The following is a 19680-nucleotide window of genomic DNA, read 5'->3' as shown; positions in this document are numbered from 1 at the left end:
AAAGAAGGGGGAGAGAGAAACGCGAAAGAAAAAAAAGATGGAAGATGGCGACCATTGGCACTCTAGCAGCGTTTGATGCTAAAAATCAAAGCTGGGAAGAATACTGTGAAATAATGGAACAGTTTTTTGAGGCCAACGAAATTGATAACGGAGACAAGCAGAGAGCAATTCTCCTCAGTGTGGTCGGCGCATCTACGTACAGTTTAATGCGGAATCTCCTCAGCCCGGAGAAACCAAAAGATAAAACTTATCAGCAACTGGTATTGTTGATGAAGAACCATTTCGACCCGAAACCAAGTGAAATCGTCCAAAGGTACAAGTTTGATTCCCGCAGTCGTAAGCCAAACGAGTCAGTGTTGGATTACGTGGCCGAGCTGCGGAGGCTGGCACAGGACTGTAATTACGGCGACACATTACAGCAAAAGTTGAGAGACAGGATCGTGTGTGGAATCAATGATGATCGCATTCAACGACGACTCCTGGCAGAAATAGACTTAACTTGTGAAAAAGCGTATTCTATTGCAGTTGCTTCGGAAACGGCAAATAAAAACGCATTGGACCTCCAGAATCCAAACGCAGTGACAAGGTGCTTCAAACTAAACAAGGGTTCGTACAGCAGTGGAGCGTTCAAGAGCACAACGCAGGAGTGCTATCGTTGCAAAGGACAACACAACCCAGGTGAATGTAAGTTCAAACAAGAAAAATGTCATGCATGTGGAAAAGTGGGACATATTGCAAGAGCTTGTCGAACAAAAAGTAAACAACGGAAGGGACATGCTAAATTTAATGCTGGAAAAAAGGATCAGAGAAATTCAAGCTACCGCTCACATAATGTTCAAGAGCAACAAGAGGATAGCAACACTGACAGCTCAGAAGACAGTCCTTTTGCATTACAGTGTATGAAGTTCAAACTGGGACGTATAAGTGAAATACATTTGAGGAAAGTTGAGCCGTACATTGTGAGCATGAAACTAAATGAAAAAAGAATTGGTTTTGAAATAGATACAGGCTGCAGTCTCACAGTAATGAATGAGAAGACATTTCAAACAACATGGGAAGATGGAGAAACTCCTCGCATCAAGCCAGTGCAAATAAAGTTGTAGACTTACACCGGAGACCCAGTGAAAGTGGTGGGAGCTGCTTATGTGAAAGTCAAATATAATCAGCAAAGAGCTAAACTGCCGTTGGTTGTTGTTAAAGGAGATGGCCCCACACTGCTGGGCAGAGGCCGGCTTGAGGAAATTCAGTTGGACTGGAAAGAGGTGAAAGCGAAAAATAAGGCTCGTCAGGTACAGCACTTACACTTGGAGAAACAGATAACGCTACAAGAAATACTGTGTAAGAACGAAGAAGTGTTCAAAGAGGAACTTGGCACTTTAAAGGGCACTAAAGCCACAATTCATGTGAAAGAAAATGCTGTTCCGCGTTTCTTTCGTCCAAGATCGATTCCTTATGCAATGAGAGCAAAAGTGGATGAGGAAATTGACAGATTGTTAAGAGAGGAAATTATCACGCCTGTGAAATATGCTGAATGGGCCGCGCCTGTTGTACCCATCCTGAAACCAGTGGGAACCGTTAGGTTATGTGGAGACTACAAACTAACTGTAAACACTGTTTCCTCATTGGAGCAGTATCCAATACCCAGAGTGGATGATTTGTTCAATGCACTAGCTAAAGGCACACAATTCACCAAACTAGAAATGAGTCATGCTTATCAACAGATATTGATGGATGATGAGGCAAAGAAATACCTCACGGTGAACACACACAGAGGACTGTTCACTTATAACAGACTACCATTTGGTGTGGCGTCAGCTCCAGCCATATTCCAAAGGACCATGGAGAGTCTCTTAAGTGGGATTCCTCTGGTCGTGGTTTATCTGGATGATATTTTGGTCAGTGGGGTGGACAAGGCTGATCACTTAAAGAATCTGGATATTGTGCTGACAAAGCTAAAAGAAGCTGGATTGCGCCTCAGAAGAAATAAGTGCACCTTTCTTCAGGATGAAGTGGAGTATTTGGGATACAGAGTGGATTCACAAGGATTACATCCAGTGTGTAAAAAAGTCAAAGCAATCCAAGATGCTCCAGCTCCTACAAATGTCACAGAGCTGAAATCGTTCCTGGGACTGTTAAATTACTACAACAAGTTCCTTCCCAACTTAGCAACAAGATTGGCTCCGTTACACGAACTGTTGAGACATGATGTTTGTTGGAAATGGAACAAAGAACAGGAACAAGCTTTTCGAAACTCTAAAGACTTGCTGAACACGTCGGATGTTCTGGTACACTACTCAGCTGATCGAGAGCTGATACTGTCGTGTGATGCGTCACCGTATGGAGTAGGAGCAGTGCTATCACACGTCATGGAAGATGGAAGTGAGAGACCGATTGGATTTGTCTCGCGCACTTTGCAACCTGCCGAGACAAGATACTCACAACTGGACAAAGAAGGACTGGCCGTGATGAAATACTAGCTCACGTCCATGGATACATCCTGAAGGGTTGGCCTGCTGAAACAGAACCGGGCCTTAAACCTTTCCACCAGAGAAGAATGGAGCTCAGCGTAAAAGACGGCTGTGTTCTCTGGGGAGCTCAAGTTGTTATTCCAACAAAAGGGAGAGAGTACATGCTCAAATTTCTACATCAAACTCACAGCGGAATGACAAAAATGAAAGGTCTGGCAAGATCATACATGTGGTGGCCAGGAATGGACCAGGATGTAGAAAAAACTGTTCAGGCATGTCATGAGTGTCAATCTCACCAAAAAGCACCAGCTCAAGCACCATTGCACCCGTGGAAATGGCCTGAGTCGCCATGGTCAAGGATTCATGTGGACTACGCGGGACCTTTCCTTGGAGAAATGTTTCTTGTGATTGTGGATGCTCATTCCAAGTGGTTGGACATTTATCCAACAAAGACTAGCACTTCACAAGTGACAATTGAGAAACTTAGACAAAGTGCTTGTGTCCGACAACGGGACCTGCTTCACAAGTGCGGAGTTTGAGACATTCATGAACCAAAATGGCATTCGTCACGTGAGGTCTGCTCCCTTTCACCCGTCCTCAAATGGGCTCGCTGAGAGAGCGGTTCAAACCTTCAAAGTGGGGATGAAAAAGATGAATGAAGGAACAATACAAACCAGGCTTTCGAGATTCTTGTTTGGTTACAGAATTACACCTCACGCCACAACAGGTTTGTCACCTGCAGAGTTGATGATGTCACGCAGACTGAGATCCGCCCTGGATTTGGTTATGCCGGACATGAAAACAAAAGTTCAACAAAAACAACTGAAACAAAAAGAAACTCATGACAGCCACAGCAAATCGAGATGCTATTCATCTGGAGATGACGTTCTCATCAGGAATTATTCCTATGGACCAAAATGGATTCCTGGTGTGGTACAAGACTGTTCGGGACCTCTTTCTTATACCGTCAGTGTTGGAAGTCGTCAAGTGATGAAAAGGCATGTAGATCAGGTTAGATCTAGATTGTCCGATCCGGAGCTAACTGTTGAAAGAGAGCCTACCTTGCCGTTGTAGAAAAAGCTTCAGTTGTAGTCATCTACCTTGCCGTTGTTTCCAAGTGTTACCCAAACTACTCTCGAGTCAGGGCAGACACAAAACAAATCCATGTTAGAACTGACTACTTCTAATCAAGAGAGTGTTGCAGAATTACCTCTTGCTCCAGACAGTCAGGTTGAGTCAGAAGTGAGACGCTCGACTAGAGAAAAACGTACACCTGTTCATCTTAAAGATTTTGTTCGCTAAAGTAAAAGAAAGTACAAATGTTGAGTTGTTTACAAATGTGTTTGCAGTGTTATGTTGTGACCGTTAATTATTTGAAATTACAGTTACGTGTTGTTCGCTTAAAGGTGGGGGAGATGTGGTATATTGCACTAGAGAATTGTATGTGCTATATTCTGCTCCTCTTAATGTGAATGTGTTATTGTGTGCAATAGAGTGTCATTATTAGTGCTCCCCAATAGAGGGCGCACTTGCCTTTAGTATGCATGTTGTTACCAGTTCGCGAGCAAGTGATGCTCCGCATGTACCTGTGATAAAGTTGTGATTAAAATACACGACGGAAATTGAGATGTTGTTCTACTTTATTTCGGCCAAGATACAACAATATTCAAGCCATACGATGAATAAAAAAGCCCTTGTTATGTTCTAAGATTCCACTAATACACCAAGCATGAACGCGAATTAATGGAGATATATAGGGTTGTCGTATGATTTTACGCTGAAGGCGGACAGGAAAACGTGCAGTTTTAATTCCCGCGGCGTGACCCGACTGACCACAATAACATGACCACCAACGTGAGGGAAGGATTTACACTGGGGAAACTATATCGGAGGAGTCCGCAGAAGTTGTTGCGGGAGCACAGTTATGTGGCTTATTTGATTTTCTACAACATTTGCCGGATATTGAGATCTGGAGAGCGATCATGGACGCGGATAATGGATTTCCGCAGAGAGGTTAGTGATCGCCACAGTGTGAATGCTTTACTTCCACGTTAACCGCACACGGAATCACTTAAAAATGGATTATGGTCAACTTTTACGCCTTGTGTGCGGTCTGTTCCAGATGTTTCTACTGTCCAGAGTGTTTCTACAGAGCCGCCCCAGAGGATGACAAAACGGCAGATCCTCACCCTCATCTCCATAGCATCCGTCAACTTCAGCTCTATGATATGTTACTCAATTTTAGGGCCTTTTTTCCCCAACGAGGTATTTATGTCACTCTGACCACTGCAGACATTTAAAAGTAGACTAAACTGTAAAACAAAAAGACAGCAAAAAGTTCTGGATAAAAATAAACTGAACAGAAACATCCCAAACAATAGTATAGTAATATTGCTGCCCTTTTCTGGTTAATTTTATGGTCCATCCACGTTTTGTGCTGGATTGGAACATCAATCTAAATATTTACAGGCACGTTTTAGTACATTATGTATGCATTAAAATGTTAAAACATCACCTAAATATTGTTAAGCAGTAGCAGCACAGTAATAGTTGTCCAAAGTCCATGATCTACAGATTTATATTGCCTACATACTAGAGCTTTAATACATCAATTTCCAATATGATATTAGCAGATAATAGCTAATAAATTGTGCCTCAGGTGAGTCCGTGTGTAAATACAAGAACGGACATATTCTTAAGGTGAAGGGAGGCTGAATTATAATACATTTTAAGCTTAAAATTACGACCAATCCAAAAATTATATCACAACATAATGTGTGTTCTTCTTTTTATGACACAAACTGTAATTTTGTTGTAATCATCCTTTTGCTCTCTGTCCAGGCTGTAAAAAAAGGTGCAAGTCAAACAGACATTGGCCTCATATTTGGCTGCTATGCTGTCTGTAATTTAATTGGTTCGTTAATTTTAGGGAAATTTGTAAGTTAAAGATACATTTGCATTATTTCATTTTTTAAAAAGTCATTAATATGCTTGATATGTTGATTGTCTCGTTCAGATTGTCCAAATAGGTGCAAAGTTTATGCTTATCGCAGGACTTTTTGTGTCATCAGGATGCACCATAATATTTGGGTAAGTTTTCAAAAAGTTCCAAACAAATATCAGAAATATGTTTATTACCTCAAGAAGTGCTGAAAGTTTATTGTGAAAAAAATCTATATATATCTTTACAAAAATACAGCATGTAACCATTATTATTATAGTCATAACCTTTGGAAAAAGATTATAACACTAATCATAATCCTCAATTCAAATACACAAATTCCGTGACTTGGTTTTGCTCTGAATAATCCTCTATATTCCAAATTGTTACATGTCGTGCACCTCAGTATGTTTCAAATTGTATTTCTGATGAATTTCAGAGCGGTTTGTCTTCTCTCTTTCAGATTACTGGACCGCGCACCTGCAGGCCCTACTTTCATTGCCCTGTGTTTCATAGTGCGCTCCATCGACGCTTTGGGCTTCGCTGCCGCCATGACCTCTTCTTTTGCACTAACAGCAAAAATCTTCCCCAACAATGTGGCGACTGTTTTGGTGAGTGTAGACGCCCCTTGTCTGGCTGGTATGTTGTTTTGACTTTTCAATCACGAGCGAGACAGGCGGCCGAAGCTGTTGTTTTGCGTTGCTTATGACTGCAATAGACAAAAATAGAAAAATTATTTGATGGGAACAAATTCCACTATGAAAAAAATCTTGGTTTTTATCTATTTGAAATGGCAGATGTTACGCATTTAATTCTTCTTCCGCATTTCGTTTCTGCGTCGCAAATGAAATGTGCTCCTTCTTTATGGCAGCGAATTGCAGGATTATTTGTATTTAATCAATAACCCACATGTCCGAACTGCCACAAGAAGTAAAACTAGTTGTAATATTTCCAAATTAATCTTCTATATTTCAGGGTAGTTTAGAGATCTTCACTGGCCTCGGGCTGATCCTGGGACCTCCAGTTGGGGGATGGTTTTATCAATCTTTTGGATACGAAGTCCCATTCATGCTTCTTGGCTGTTTCCTCTTAATCATGGTCCCCTTCAACATTTTTGTCTTGCCCACTATTGGTAAGTACTTTGACAATCTACAGTCCTCTGAAAATGTCTGGTGTTCTGTACGAATGATACAAACTCGCTGAATATCGTAGGTCTTATTGTGAGACTAATAAACAACAATCCAGATCTTGGCCTTAGAAACGAACCTCGTCAAGAAAAGAGGTCCACGTTTTAAGCTGTCATTTCTTCTTTTTACATACACTTCACCTCATTGTTCATTTTTCTACAGAGGCAGATCCGTCCAAAGACTCGTTCTTCCGTCTTCTGACCAATGTAAAAATACTCCTCATCAGTTATGTCATATTCACATTAAGTGCAGGCTTGGGCTTCCTGGATGCCACATTGTCACTCTTTGCTATCGAAAAGGTACTTTTCAACACATTTTAGTTGTACGCTCGCTCAAAACACAAATAAATAATCGCCGTTTGTTGCCATTGTCCCAGTTTAATCTCTCCCCAGGCTATGTCGGGCTCATCATGCTTGGTTTGTCCTTGCCTTACTGTCTGGCGTCTCCAGTGATGGGCTATTTCACTGATAAATATCCTGCGAGTAGACGCTGCATAGTCATAATGTGAAGTTTGTCAAACCCAAAATAATCTTGAATTTGTCTTTTTTCTGGACGGCAGGCGACCAGGAGTTGGTTCATGGTGTCAGGAGGCCTCGCCACGGCACTCGGCTTCTGTTTGCTCGGTCCTGCGCCGTTTCTGAACATTAATGGGTGAGAAGCAAATATTGTTTTGTTTGTTTGCGTCTCGGTGTCAACTGAAAAGGTCAACACTGTGACTAACTGCCACTGTTCAAACTGTACACAACGAAGTTTCAGGGTACGCTCAAGGCATCCCCAAAGGGCGTGGAAAAAACCATGCCATTTTAACGATATTCATATGTTTCAACTTGTTTTTCAGGATCTTCAGGATATTTGACAATTCAACCATAAGAAAATGCTGTATAGTGTTTTAAGAATAAATAACAGTATCAAGCAGTAAAGGATTAAATCAATCAAACTATTTATTACCTTTTTGAGGGAGTTGCCGCCATAACATAACATAACGGCAATATTTCTGTACTAGTAAAGGACTTGTGAAGCTCTGTCTCGCTCTCTCATCACTCATAATGGGACAGACCAATATTGTAATGTTACGGCGTTGCTTTCTCCCTGTTTCCCATGTGTAGGCCGCTGTGGCTGCTGGTTGTCATGCTGGGTGTAATTGGGTTTTCTCTGGGCATGACCGCTCTCCCCACGTTCCCAGAGATCATCACATGCGTGTAGTGAGTGCCTTCACGTGTTCTCCTGCTACATTCACGGCCTGGAGGACATCTGAGCTCCAGGAGGACACACGGCAGGCCTCAAACTAACACTGTGTCTGTTCTTCAAGTGAGGAAGGATTTGAGGAAGGCCTGAGCACACTGGGAATGGTGTCCGGCTTGTTCGGAGCTGTTTGGTCCTTTGGGTAAGGATCAGAAATGCAATAGAAAATAAAGAAAAACGTAATGCTGTCACCGTCCAAAACCTGTTAAATATAAATAGCAATATCAGTTATGAAAAAGTTGACAATCTGCTATGTGGGTTGAGTTAGTTTGTTTTGTTTTTAGTACATTTTATCCATAGTTTTCAGTAGTTTCTAATGAAAACTGCTCAAAGTGGAAGATAATTTCAGTTTATTTGAAGATGAATTATTAAAATCAAAATGGAACTTGTTTGTCTTGTTGAAAGTAAATATCATCTCTATTTTCAGCATGTTTTATGGACCTATAGTCGGCGGTCTTATTACACAGAACTTGAGCTTTGAGTGGGCAGCATTGATACAAGGAGGACTGGCATTTTTTGCTGTAAGTACCTTTACATTTTTGTAGAATGGATGTTGTAATTTGTATTAGGACTGGGCCATACAGCCAAAAAATTAAAAACATTACATAAAAAAAAAAAAAAAAAAAAAAAATATATATATATATATATATATATATATATATATATAACATTTTTATTAATATCAAGTCTATTTTGTTTAGTATGTATTAGAACTTTTTTTTTATACATTTTGACAATCAATTAACTTGGTATTTCTTTTCTAGCCTTCTTTGTAGCCTCGCTCTCTATTGGCCTAATTTGATGTCTTAGTCCATTTCATGCTGAAGTCTCTGCTGATAAAAAAAAGTCAGGAGTAAACTTGTTTCATAATAAACCTTGATTTCACAATTTAGTGTTTAGTGTAAATTTTGACATGACCAATTATTTAAACACAAACCAAATCTTAATCTAATTTAGTTTGGCTGAAATGATTTTCTTTGCACTCTTCTCTTTTATGTCTTAAACTGTGATTTCTGTCATGTCTTTGTGATTTTAATTCCTGTTATTCGAAGCACTTTGAATTTCCTTTTGTACAAATGCTCCACACATAAACCTGCCTAAAAAGCATGTGATACTATTATATGGAGAAGAAAGGCTTGTACATAATAACTAGTTTTTGTGCCCTTAGGCCTTTCTGCTCGGTCTACACTACATCTTTCACAAACAACCACCACAAAGGTAATCATTAACACTACACTTGGCTTGTTCACATTTGCGATAATCTTTGTCTAATATAAATTTCATCAAGGGCACCGAGTGAACCAACAGAAGAAGAAACCACTCCACTTCTGAATCCATGAAGCGTAAAATATGAAGATACAACGTCAAAGAAAGTATTTGTTACTGTTGCAGAGACACAGCTGCTGATCTTCTGGAGTCCGGTGTCCATGAAAATGGGAAGTTGGAAAGACATGTTCTACTTTTTCATTGTTAGTTTGAGACATTCACACAAGCACTGCCTAATGCAATAGAGATTATATTGGATATTAAAGATAACTTGTGGGAACTTTGGAGGAGATAATTTGGCAGAATGAATGACAGAGAGAAGCTTCTTTCACAATCGTGCCTTCTGTTAAAGCAGCAGCATCACATGACTCCACAGAACAGATGATTAGGACAAAGTGTATGTCTTTGTTATTGTATTGTAGTTAAATAACACCACTCCTATTTATGTATTTAATCTTTGAGAGGTTCAAAATAATAAAACTGGTATTTAACAAAGGTTATTGACAGTTCCAGCTGATTTCTTCCCGATTGTTCAGGTTTTGACGCGGATCATTTTGCAAAACAGGGGAAAACTAATGTGGCAACTAAAATCTTTTTAAAGATTTGAGTTATTTTAAAATCGATTCCTTGCCTTTAAAATAACAGTTTCTCTAAAGATCTATTTATTGACTGACAGTTGTCAGTCAGATTTTTCTGTGTAGATAAACACCAAAAATCTAATTATTAAGTTATCTGATTATTCTTTTTTGTGCATGTGTTGAGGTACAAACTCAATGTTGAGAAAGATGGAATTAAATGTGTAGTCAGATTATAATGTAAGGCATGTTTAAATGTGATAAAACCTGCACATTATATTTAAAATATTCAGAGTGAACGTATTTCAAAAACTCAAATGTTTCTATAATTTCTGTGGATGCAGTAAAACTATTTATCTAAAATAACTATATTACCATATGCCATTCTTAATTCTGTCTAAAGAATTAGAAACTGTACATAAGTACAATTATCTAGTTTACAATATAAAAAGATCATATATACAACATAAACGTGTAAACAAAAATGAATACAAAATAGTTTAGTGTTTTTCACTTAATATATACACTTCATATAACAAAAGTCCATTTGAGTTCAGGGGTCAGGCTCAAAGGCATCATTAGTCTTTCCATTGGGTCTCTTTGGCAGTGGTCTGTCTAAAGTCCGGACTGTCCTCGTGCTGGTGCTGGGACCTGCCACATCCGCATCGGAAAACGTCCCCCGAGACGACACCGACAATCCAGGCTTTTTCAACTTCTTTTTTCTTTTACTTCTGTATAAAACAACATACACACAGTAGTATTAGTTCATAAGCCAAGAACTAGCTCTACATGGATCATTTTGTACTTTGCAAAGTCTGGTGTCCCACTTGAATCTTACATCACATAATTGTGATATTTTGCTGCATAATGTTAAATACAATACCCAGTTTCCCCTTTATAGCTTCCTTTCATTCTGACAATTATCTAGGTTTTCCTTTTGAGGATCTGTGATGCTCTTTCAATCCAGTAACAAACATTTCAGTCCAGTTTCAGATAAATAAATAAATATGAATAAAAGGTCTATAATAGTCACTCACTTGGCATTAATCAGCTCCGGCTCTGTGTCTGAAAGAGTTGGCTCAGAGAGAAACCTGAGCTCCCCAGAAGAACTAATGGCAGCCGACACCTTAAAGTTGTGAAGGGAGAAAAAGTCCACCATCACCAAGTTTATAGGACCCGATTATACAACCCGAGGAAATGACAGAAGAGGGTTTAGTTAGCAAAAGCCCCGACTGCTCCCGCTTACTCGTGTGGGTGTGGAGCGATCCGCTGTTCCTTCAGACAAAGCAGCGTGAGCCTCTTGTGCTCTCTTTGATGCATCTTCGCTGTAGTCACCTGACATAAAACAATTTTGACAGCTTACATAGAACATAAAAGGATCAAACCAGGACAAAACCAGGCTAGGTTGACGTTTGAACAAGCCAGAACAAACAAATGCAAACAAAATAGGTGCTAAAAAACATAAAACTGTGAAATCTAATGCTTTTAACAGTTGAATTTCATATGTTGTGCAGTGTGTAACGTACTTACTCTCGTCCACCACATATGAAGCTAGGAAGTATCCCTGCTGCCCGTTGGAGACTTGTCCAAACCACCAGTTCTCATTGTCCTTATAAAGCACCTGGATCACATCCCCTCTGTGTATCGTCAGCTCGTCTGATCGATTGGCTTTGTAGTCGTAGAGAGCGACAACCTGAAAACGTTACAGAAAACCTCTATTTGAAACTGAGAAGATGGAGGTAACAAAATGGCGTTTGCTTTCTTGTTGTTTAGTTATTTACGAAGAGTGAGGCTTAATTACCACTTGTTCAACTTGAGAAGCATCTGTAGTACCAAGAATTGCTGAAGACACACTATCACGCAATGCCTGAAAAAAGAGGGAGAGAAAATGACATCACATGGAGTTTTACGAATTAATCTTTATATATATATAACATCTTTCTTACCCTTGGCAGTCTGAATGAAGATGCTCCACTCAGGCGCTGGCCCACGGGAGTAAATCCACCTGAAATAAGACGGTAAGTGCAAAGGTTTTCCAGAGATAGTCTTCACTAACACTTAAACTTACGAACACAAGTAAAAACTGTAAGAGGTCCGTCTTGATCCCTCTGCACAGTAAACATGCTTAAGGATTGCCCGGATTGCCACAGTGTACTTTTAGAGCCAGTGTGCTGGACTAATACACAGAAATATTATGGCCTGGGATGTTGGCAGCACATTCGGTTAAAGGGAACATGTTACTCACGGTTGTGTGTGCTCAGAGCTGCCTGTGGGATAAGCTGTCCGCTCAGGGCCCCCGAGAGCTGCAGCTTAGAGTGAGGGGACAGGAGCGAGGGAGGAGGTAACGGGCTGTTTAATCCCAGCTAATGAAAGAAAGAATGTGGATTTTGTATCATAACATTCACGACATATATACTGTATACTAGTTTAGGACGGGTGATATATTGACTCCAAAAGCTAAATTTGAGTTTTTTTCCAGAAATCGGGCATTTTTTCTATGATGCCCAGTGCTCAGTTTGTCCTCAGTGCATCAGAGGTGTTGTAGAAATGGAAATAGAAGAGCAATTAAACAGAAAAATATTGCTCCATGCTGACACAATCATGCAACAAATTATTTTATATCCCAGATAAATACATTTTGTTGTTATTTTAGACAAAAGTTAATTTGTAAGCCTTGCAATGGATTTAAAAATCTTAAGAGTCATTGTTAAACTTTCAAAACGTCTTAATATTTACTGCAAAAATAAAAGGTTATATTACACACTGACTGAGTAATTCAAACCAAATCTTGTTATAGAACGCTAAACAGTACGGATGAAATATAAAATAAAGTATACATGTATATATAAATACATTATAGATCAAACAGAGACACTGACCATCCCAGACTCCATTGTCAAGCTCCTTCCTGTGTGAGTAAAGCCTTTTCTGTCTACAAGAAACAGACAAAAATTACTATAATTGTTGAAGATGAGTTTGTTCCTGCACCGGGCTGAATCATTTTTACCTTGTTCAAAAAACAATCCAGATGTGGAGGACCTCTGATGTGGTTCCTGAAAACATCTTAAGAGTTATTGTTGAACATATATCGACTTGTCTAAAGTGAGTGTGACTGACCAGCACTGAGTCCAGTTGCTCTTGGACACTCTGCATCCTCAGGGCTAGTCTGGTGGATTGAGCGAACTGGTCCAGGGCGGAGGAGGAGGCGGGCGTGTCCGGGTGCAGTGCAGAGTCCGGGGTGCTTCTCACAGTCCTGGGGTCCACTGAAGTCGCTCGGCTCATTCCCCTAATGTTGTGCACCTCCAGCTGAGAAACTGTAGAAAAACAGAAGCGTACGCACAGTTCACCTCTATCGACTTCACACTGCGCATATACGGTACATATACAGTTTAGTATCTGACGTTTGACTAACTTAAATGAAGGAGGAATGTGTGTGTTTTAAAAAGATTTATATTTCTTGTTATTTAAAATTCTGCAGTTATATTTCATACTAGAATTTGATCATCTCTTGTTTGTGGGCCTTATGGCAAAGCACTTTTTGTACGGTAAATGTTTTGGGAAAAATCTATGGCGCTGGCTACAGGAGAATAGTAAAGAATAATAAAGTGATTTCAGTTATGTATAGACTTTTAAGTTTACTCACAAACAGTCAATACTTTAAATAATACAATTAAAAGTGAAATGTTTATAATGCAATCTTATCTAAACATCAAATATCTATGCAGATTAGTAAAGCCAATGACAAGTATAAATGACTTTCTGAACTACCACTTAAATATTTGCACATATACATTGTAATCTACAGTATTCCATAAGATCATGACAGACTGTGAAGATCTTAAATATAAATACTTTTGCGGTCGTAGATGTACACGTGGATGGGCTGGCTCTGTCCAAAGGCGCAGAAGGCCACCATGTTTTCATGAGGATGGAAGGACACTCCGTGGAGGGCAGTGGGGTAACAGAGCTCCGAGTACACTGCCACCTGGTCTCCTGTGATATGTACAGCAGTCATAATGAGAAACAAGGCCATTTAAGAGATACAAAAGCTGCGGTGCGCACCAGTGTCAGTGTTCCAGACATACGCCATGCCGTCCTCACTCCCGGAGAGAATGAAGTTACCACACGGCGTGAAAGTGCTGTAGATCCTCTCTTTGTAGTTAGTGACGCCAGTGTATTTCTTTACAGCCAATCTGAAAGGACAAAAATCAAATCTGCATTTGGTACTAAATCTGAAACTCACAAAATATAAATGCTCCTAACAAGTGGCTACATAAAATTATGATTACCGTAGTTCAACATTCAGCAGTCTTTATATTCAAATACTATTCATATTTTATTATTCATCTATGTTTATACAGGGAACACTAAATGAGAGTTCCAGACTCTCGTATTTTAAGATGTAAAATGTATAATTATTATTGTTGCACAGTGTTTTTCTTTTTAAATACATTTTTTAACACATGTTTTAGTCATTCATTTCCTGGTTATAATTACATTCTCAGATCAATCATCCTCAGGACACTGTCTTTGGCGTGGATCAGCAGACAGCGTCCGTTTGGATGGAGTTGCAGCTTGTTGATGGGAACAGCTCGGAGATCTGCCTCATCTAATTTCTGTAAACAACAACAACAAAAGTAAAAAGTATTAAACTTAACAATACACTGTATTTGATAAATATAAGTGTTACTTACCCTCTCTATGCACCAGTTTTGACATGGCTGTCGATGCGAGCTGTCATTCACCCAACTTTGCCAAACAATAATTGTGCCAGCATTGTCTGCAGAGAACATTCTCCCTCCTAATAAAGTCAAGTGAAGTACAGGCAATTAATGATAGAAGAAAATCAGTACACACATCATTTAAATAATTAAATGCGATTAAAACAGATGCAGGAAATCAATGACATTACTGATGATTATACAACATATTTAGTGAATGCCATTGTATATTTGTTAATTATGGCTCCTTGGTTTATTGACAGCAAGGGATAGGTTTGATGCTCAAAGTTGAAGTTGGATATTTTGCCAAAGAGTAATGGCTCTACATGAGACAGGTACTTCAATATTACACTTGACAGGGGAGTAAAAGTACAACACCTTCTGAGTCAAAACAAATGGTGTTGATGAAGCTGGAGTGTCCTTCAAACTCCTGCAGAAGTTGCCCGTTCACATCTTCTACGTCGAGTCTCCAGACGCGGACGACACTGTCATACCCCCCAGTGACCACTAGGCTCTGGGCAGACGGGTGGTACTGGGCACTGTACACGAACGAGGGGTGAGGGAGCACCTTCTGCGCGTTTACGGACAGTCCTTCAATGTCCCATTCTCTGCCACACATAAATGAACAGGGTATTAGAAAGAACACTTACTCCCCCTAGTGGACAAGAAATAAACCAGGGATGGCATTTTTTTGTCAAATGAAAGATTATAAAGAAAATACAATATTGCCCAGATATCACAATTATATTACTACTATTACTATTACTATTATATTATAACAATTAATGATAAATGTAACTCTCTGCTGTTCTATTAATTCCCATACATACAAAAGTGGGTTTGAAAATGCTGCTGAATCATTTCTGACCTGACAGTTCCATCAGAAGAAGCTGACAAAAGTCTTCTGTCATCTCTGGACCAGCAGAGATCATACACTATTTTAAGATGTCCACTGAAGGCAGCCAAAACTCTACCAGAAGGGATCTCATACACTGTGGGAGTAGACATTTGTCAACAAGATTGTACATTTATATTAACGTTAGCTGGAGCGTCACTGACCGACAACGGGGAATGCGTCTCTGTCGGCACAAGCGGCCGCCAGTATCGTCCCCGCGTTGGAGAAGAGCAGAGTGAAGCAGCCCATCTGACCGCCACGGAACGCCAACATCGACTTATTGGGAATCCTGCAAACCTGTACAAAGCGAAACACTACATACGTTAAACATGAAAACAGAATTGGCGGTAAACCATATTTTCAAATCCAATGGCCTGTGTTATATAAATACATGATCACGTTACAGACCTGGCCAGGGAGCCGACTCCACCTGAAGATCGATGGTTTGTCGTCCAGCGGCTGAGAAACGCTTTTCCTGGTCACTTCATTTTGGAGCTCACTGTACGTAGTGCTGCCTCGCTCCTCTTGCAGTGCCATCATTGAACGCATGCTCGGGTCCACCTGGAATACAGAAACAGAAGAAATGTGGAAACACTTTCAAAAGGTTTCCCTGGAAAAATAAATGAATATACAACGTACGTGTTCAGGTAGTTTGATCCCTTTCACCGTAACATATAGTGTAGAGGGATATTTGTGTCTCGGGTACTTCCTCCACCACTCGACCACCTCAATGGTTTTCGGTTGTCTTTTGGCCCGGACCGGAGGGCAGAAAAGTTGGAGGCGAAGCTTACTGTCCACGTTCAAGACGCCGTTTGTTCCGACAAGCTTAAAAAACAACCACGCAAATGTAATTGGGGCCACATAGCAACATATATTTTTGGAACATATACATTTCCTCAAAAGATAGCACCCCGATAAACCGATAAACAGGAAGCTGAATAGATGTATAAGTATATATTTCCAATTCAAATACCTTCAAGAAAGCCCATGCAATCTTTCTAAATCCTCGCTCATGTTTGTCCACATCAACATTGGCTCTCGCTGCCTCCTCCATGCTCATGAAATCCAAGATCTAAAAGAAACACAATCGAGATTTTAAGTCTTATACAATATAAAAATACTGTTGCTTTTGTAAATGAAATGCTACTCACTTCAAAGAAAAGTAAGACTCTGGGGCTTTCCTCTTTGTTTTCCACAAACCAACCAAAGCGTTCATTGAAGATGATTTGTTCCTGCCACTCGGGGATGACGGACTTGTTTTTCTTGAAGTCGAATGGTTGAGTCATGATGGGCAGAATATGATCTACACTCTCACTTTCATAAAATGAAGAGACTGGGCGATGACTGTAAAAAAACAACAATAATATAGAAAGTCAAACATTACTATCACGCAATATTAGTTACCGTAGTATTACACTACAGTATTAAAGGTGCCACCATATTGTCTCCATGGAGATGTTACTCCTCTACCTGTAATGTTCCACAGTATGGCATTAAACATATCTATCACGTTGAGGAGCAGGTAACAGATTTGTGGAAAGACAACTGCACGCATCAAAATCAAATCGAAATTTCTATTTTAATTGACGTAATTAGCAAATTGTAAAGGCTACATTCTTTCAAGTTCCATAATTTTGTCCACAAACAAGGCACACATAAAACAACATAGATCTACTATATTTCAATCTTTCAATCAGAATAATCACAATTACCGGTAGATATCTTTCCAAATCGTGCAGCCCTTTGCTATATTGTGGAACAGTCCAGGTTAAGTAATAACATCTCCATGGAGACAGCAGACAAGCAGCTAATGGACGACACATCCCTCACCACCGCCAGAAAAGTGACATAGTGCACCTTTAATGTAATACGAAGAAATAAGATAAAAGGCCACATGGATTCTTACCAGTCCTCCTTCTTCACATACTGCCCTGTGATTTCATCGACTACATGGACCTTGACCATGGGGTGTGAGATGAGCAGGTCCGTTTTAAGGCGGTCTGAGCGGTGGACGTAGAGTCCCAGGACAAGACTGTCATCAAAGGCTGCTCTCTGTGGCTCTTCTGTGGCTTCAACTTCATTCTCTTCTGTAACTTCTGTAACTACACAATGAAAATAGAACAAAATAACAACTGTATTGACTCTGCACAGGAAAACTAATACAAAAGGGTGCTCTAGACAACTGTGGTGAAGGGTCAACCACCACCTGCTCGTCTTCATGGAGATGTTATTGCTTTGTCTGGAATGTTGCAAAGATTTTCATTAAACGTATATCTTGCATTTATTCAATTACAGGTGTTTTTGTTGTTGAAATTACTTGATAACATGTATTTGTACTCCACCTCTCCACAGATCTGACATGTAAATTTATGTAAATAAGTCTCCATGGGCTAAATAAGTTCAATACCATCTCCAAAGCAATAACATCTGCATGGAGAAAAGCAAGCGGCGCACCCTCCTCCAAAGAAGTGACTTTAATTCACAGTACCATGTTTTTTCTTCTTCTTCTTCTTCTTCTTTTTTTCTTTAGACTCGACTTCATTTTCCGTTTGGTTTGGGTCGGTATGTTCCTCTTGACCCCTGAAGGGAAAAAATATCTCAAAGTTTAAAAAAATCATGTGTATATTTTGTAATGTAACAGTGTTTAATTGAGATGATACCAATGAATGACAAGACATTAACTGACACTTCCCTCTAAGCTCATATTATAAAGCTATAAAATACATGTATACATTTACCCCACATCAGTCTCTGCAGATTTTAACTTCTTCTTTTTCTTCTTCCCGACATCATTATTAAGCGTTACATTTTGAGAGACGGCGCTGCTTTCGTCCTCAGCTTTTGTCCGTTCCTCCTCCTGTGCAATCTGCTGCTGATAATCGAGCAACAGTTTGTCCTCTGAATCCTCCACATGACTCCCTTCTATGTCGTGTTTGTCCTCTCTGGCTTTCCCCTTCTTACTTTTTCGTTTCGGCTCCTTAACTGCAGACACATTATCAGTCTCTGAAATGATCTCAAATTTGGAAACCTCCTTGATATTGTCATCCGCTGAAGGAAGTGTAGGCAGGCTTCTATTTTCTTTTTTGCTTTTCTTCTTGACTTTTGAACTCAGAGTCTCCTCTTCGTTTAAGCTGTTGTTGACATTGACTTTCTCTGAGGATTCCTTTTCTCTGCGTTTGTTCTTTGTGAAGCGGGGGCTGCCCTGCTCCAGATCATACGTGTTTTGGAGGATAGTATCATCTTGGTCTGTGTCCTTGTCGAGGTTGAGGTTCTTCTTTAGAGTCTGAAGCTGAAATAGCACAGTAAATAAAAAGTAATAAGTAATAGTAAGTAATTCAAGTAATTATATGGTATTATTTCCATAGTAGACAGAAGTAAGCATTATGTAAATACTGTAAAAAGTTAGTGTTAAGCTATACAAATAAAATGTTAAAACATACTGCAATATCATCTTGTGCTTTGTCCCTTTTCTTCTTTTTCTGTTTATCTCCCTCTGTATATTTTTTCAAGACTTCATTAAATCTTTCTCGGGTGTTTGCCCGGTCATCACGCTCACCTGTAAAATAATATGGGGGAATTAATGCGAAAGACAAAAATTGTTCAGTTTAGCGCACTATAAAATTAGCAATTGGGTTGCTACCATATTATAGCTAAATAAACATTACCTGTTGGCATCTTTATGTACCATGACTCTTATTCTGATCCCAGTGCGGTCAGTTGTCAAGCCAGAGCATTGCTTCTAAAAATAGAAAATCTGCTTATTGTTTACAGCTTGCAAAGGATTTCTTTCGTGACCCAAATAATTACAAACAACGCAGTATGAACACTTTTACCCAAGAAATATGATTTCATTTTAAACCCCAAAACTGTATTTTCAGACTGAATGGAGCAGAGCTAACAAGGTTGCTCTAACTAACGTTAATGAATAACGTAGCATTACGCTACAGTAAGCAGTTAGCTTGCTAAGCTAACAACCCCCTAGCAACAAGCGCACTCCCTCTGTATGTGCAGAAAACACGAGTGGTATCTTACCATTAGGTGGCTGAATATGAAGACCTAACATATTGCAAATACCGGTAAGTATATGTTGTTGAAACAGAGACGGCGTGTGTTGTTTGTATCGCCTGCAGTGATTGGGACGCGATAGAACTTCAACAACGATGCCTCGGTAACCATAGGAACCTAGATAGGGGTGGAGCCTGACTGTCATGTTCCTGGCGTAATACGGAAAAACAAAACCTTTCCACCAATCACAGACGAGTCCGTATATTTGTCATCGTTACCCTTTAACATGGCCAGTGTGTGTTGACTTACCTGATGACTTACGACATGCCTCACCCTTTGGTCCGCTACAAGTGTCGTCTACGTGTCTAGTTATGAAACAA

The 19680-nt window shown here is 39.8% G+C and overlaps 3 protein-coding genes across 5 annotated transcripts; 2 read left to right on the top strand and 1 right to left on the bottom strand.

The window, feature by feature from the left end:
• On the top strand, window positions 1-1149 carry LOC140370651 (uncharacterized). The gene has a single exon (XM_072457849.1). The coding sequence runs from the start codon at window positions 45-47 to the stop codon at window positions 1101-1103; it is 1059 nt and encodes a 352-aa protein (XP_072313950.1). The 5' UTR covers window positions 1-44; the 3' UTR covers window positions 1104-1149.
• Window positions 1150-4170: 3021 nt separating this feature from the next.
• On the top strand, window positions 4171-9574 carry slc18b1 (solute carrier family 18 member B1). The gene is made up of 14 exons (XM_072458044.1): window positions 4171-4481; window positions 4591-4733; window positions 5310-5405; window positions 5485-5558; window positions 5873-6020; window positions 6385-6541; window positions 6759-6895; window positions 6973-7074; window positions 7156-7247; window positions 7703-7798; window positions 7906-7980; window positions 8266-8359; window positions 9007-9056; window positions 9127-9574. Exons 1-14 carry the CDS (start codon window positions 4451-4453, stop codon window positions 9176-9178), a joined length of 1347 nt encoding a protein of 448 aa, XP_072314145.1. The 5' UTR covers window positions 4171-4450; the 3' UTR covers window positions 9179-9574.
• Window positions 9575-10164: 590 nt separating this feature from the next.
• ahi1 (Abelson helper integration site 1) lies at window positions 10165-19104 on the bottom strand. 3 transcript variants are annotated; one of them, XM_072457489.1, is made up of 26 exons: window positions 18961-19104; window positions 18736-18851; window positions 18034-18584; window positions 17784-17875; window positions 17202-17397; window positions 16447-16639; window positions 16269-16367; window positions 15935-16120; window positions 15704-15856; window positions 15460-15592; window positions 15269-15392; window positions 14779-15008; window positions 14374-14480; window positions 14177-14295; window positions 13742-13872; window positions 13532-13672; window positions 12797-12993; window positions 12687-12732; window positions 12559-12611; window positions 11925-12042; window positions 11626-11684; window positions 11481-11546; window positions 11210-11372; window positions 10926-11014; window positions 10717-10805; window positions 10165-10410 (listed from the first exon to the last, which is right to left on the bottom strand). In XM_072457489.1, exons 1-26 carry the CDS (start codon window positions 18968-18970, stop codon window positions 10233-10235), a joined length of 3639 nt encoding a protein of 1212 aa, XP_072313590.1. In that variant the 5' UTR covers window positions 18971-19104; the 3' UTR covers window positions 10165-10232. The 3 variants fall into 3 exon arrangements, with proteins under 3 accessions (XP_072313590.1, XP_072313591.1, XP_072313592.1); XM_072457490.1 differs by having other exon boundaries at window positions 17202-17391; XM_072457491.1 differs by lacking the exon at window positions 10717-10805 and having other exon boundaries at window positions 10316-10410.
• Between the last annotated feature and the right edge of the window lie 576 nt (window positions 19105-19680).

The sequence above is a fragment of the Eucyclogobius newberryi genome, unplaced genomic scaffold (genome assembly GCF_026437365.1).
Source record: "Eucyclogobius newberryi isolate DKJ021-1_F unplaced genomic scaffold, fEucNew1.0.hap1 SCAF_21, whole genome shotgun sequence".
Lineage (NCBI taxonomy): Eukaryota > Metazoa > Chordata > Actinopteri > Gobiiformes > Gobiidae > Eucyclogobius > Eucyclogobius newberryi.
Note: the sequence above shows the minus strand (reverse complement) of the source record. Positions and strands in the feature narration are given on the sequence as shown.

Coding starts and splice junctions, on each gene's coding strand:
- LOC140370651 (XM_072457849.1), top strand. CDS start 45: ATGGCGACCATTGGCACTCTAGCAGCGTTTGATGCTAAAAATCAAAGC.
- slc18b1 (XM_072458044.1), top strand. CDS start 4,451: ATGGACGCGGATAATGGATTTCCGCAGAGAG. Junction 6,021..6,384: donor ACAATGTGGCGACTGTTTTG/GTGAGTGTAGAC, acceptor TCTATATTTCAG/GGTAGTTTAGAGATCTTCAC. Junction 6,896..6,972: donor CACTCTTTGCTATCGAAAAG/GTACTTTTCAAC, acceptor CCATTGTCCCAG/TTTAATCTCTCCCCAGGCTA.
- ahi1 (XM_072457489.1), bottom strand. Junction 17,398..17,783: donor GAAGAAGAAGAAAAAACATG/GTACTGTGAATT, acceptor TTCATTGTGTAG/TTACAGAAGTTACAGAAGAG. Junction 15,393..15,459: donor AGACGCATTCCCCGTTGTCG/GTCAGTGACGCT, acceptor CTACTCCCACAG/TGTATGAGATCCCTTCTGGT.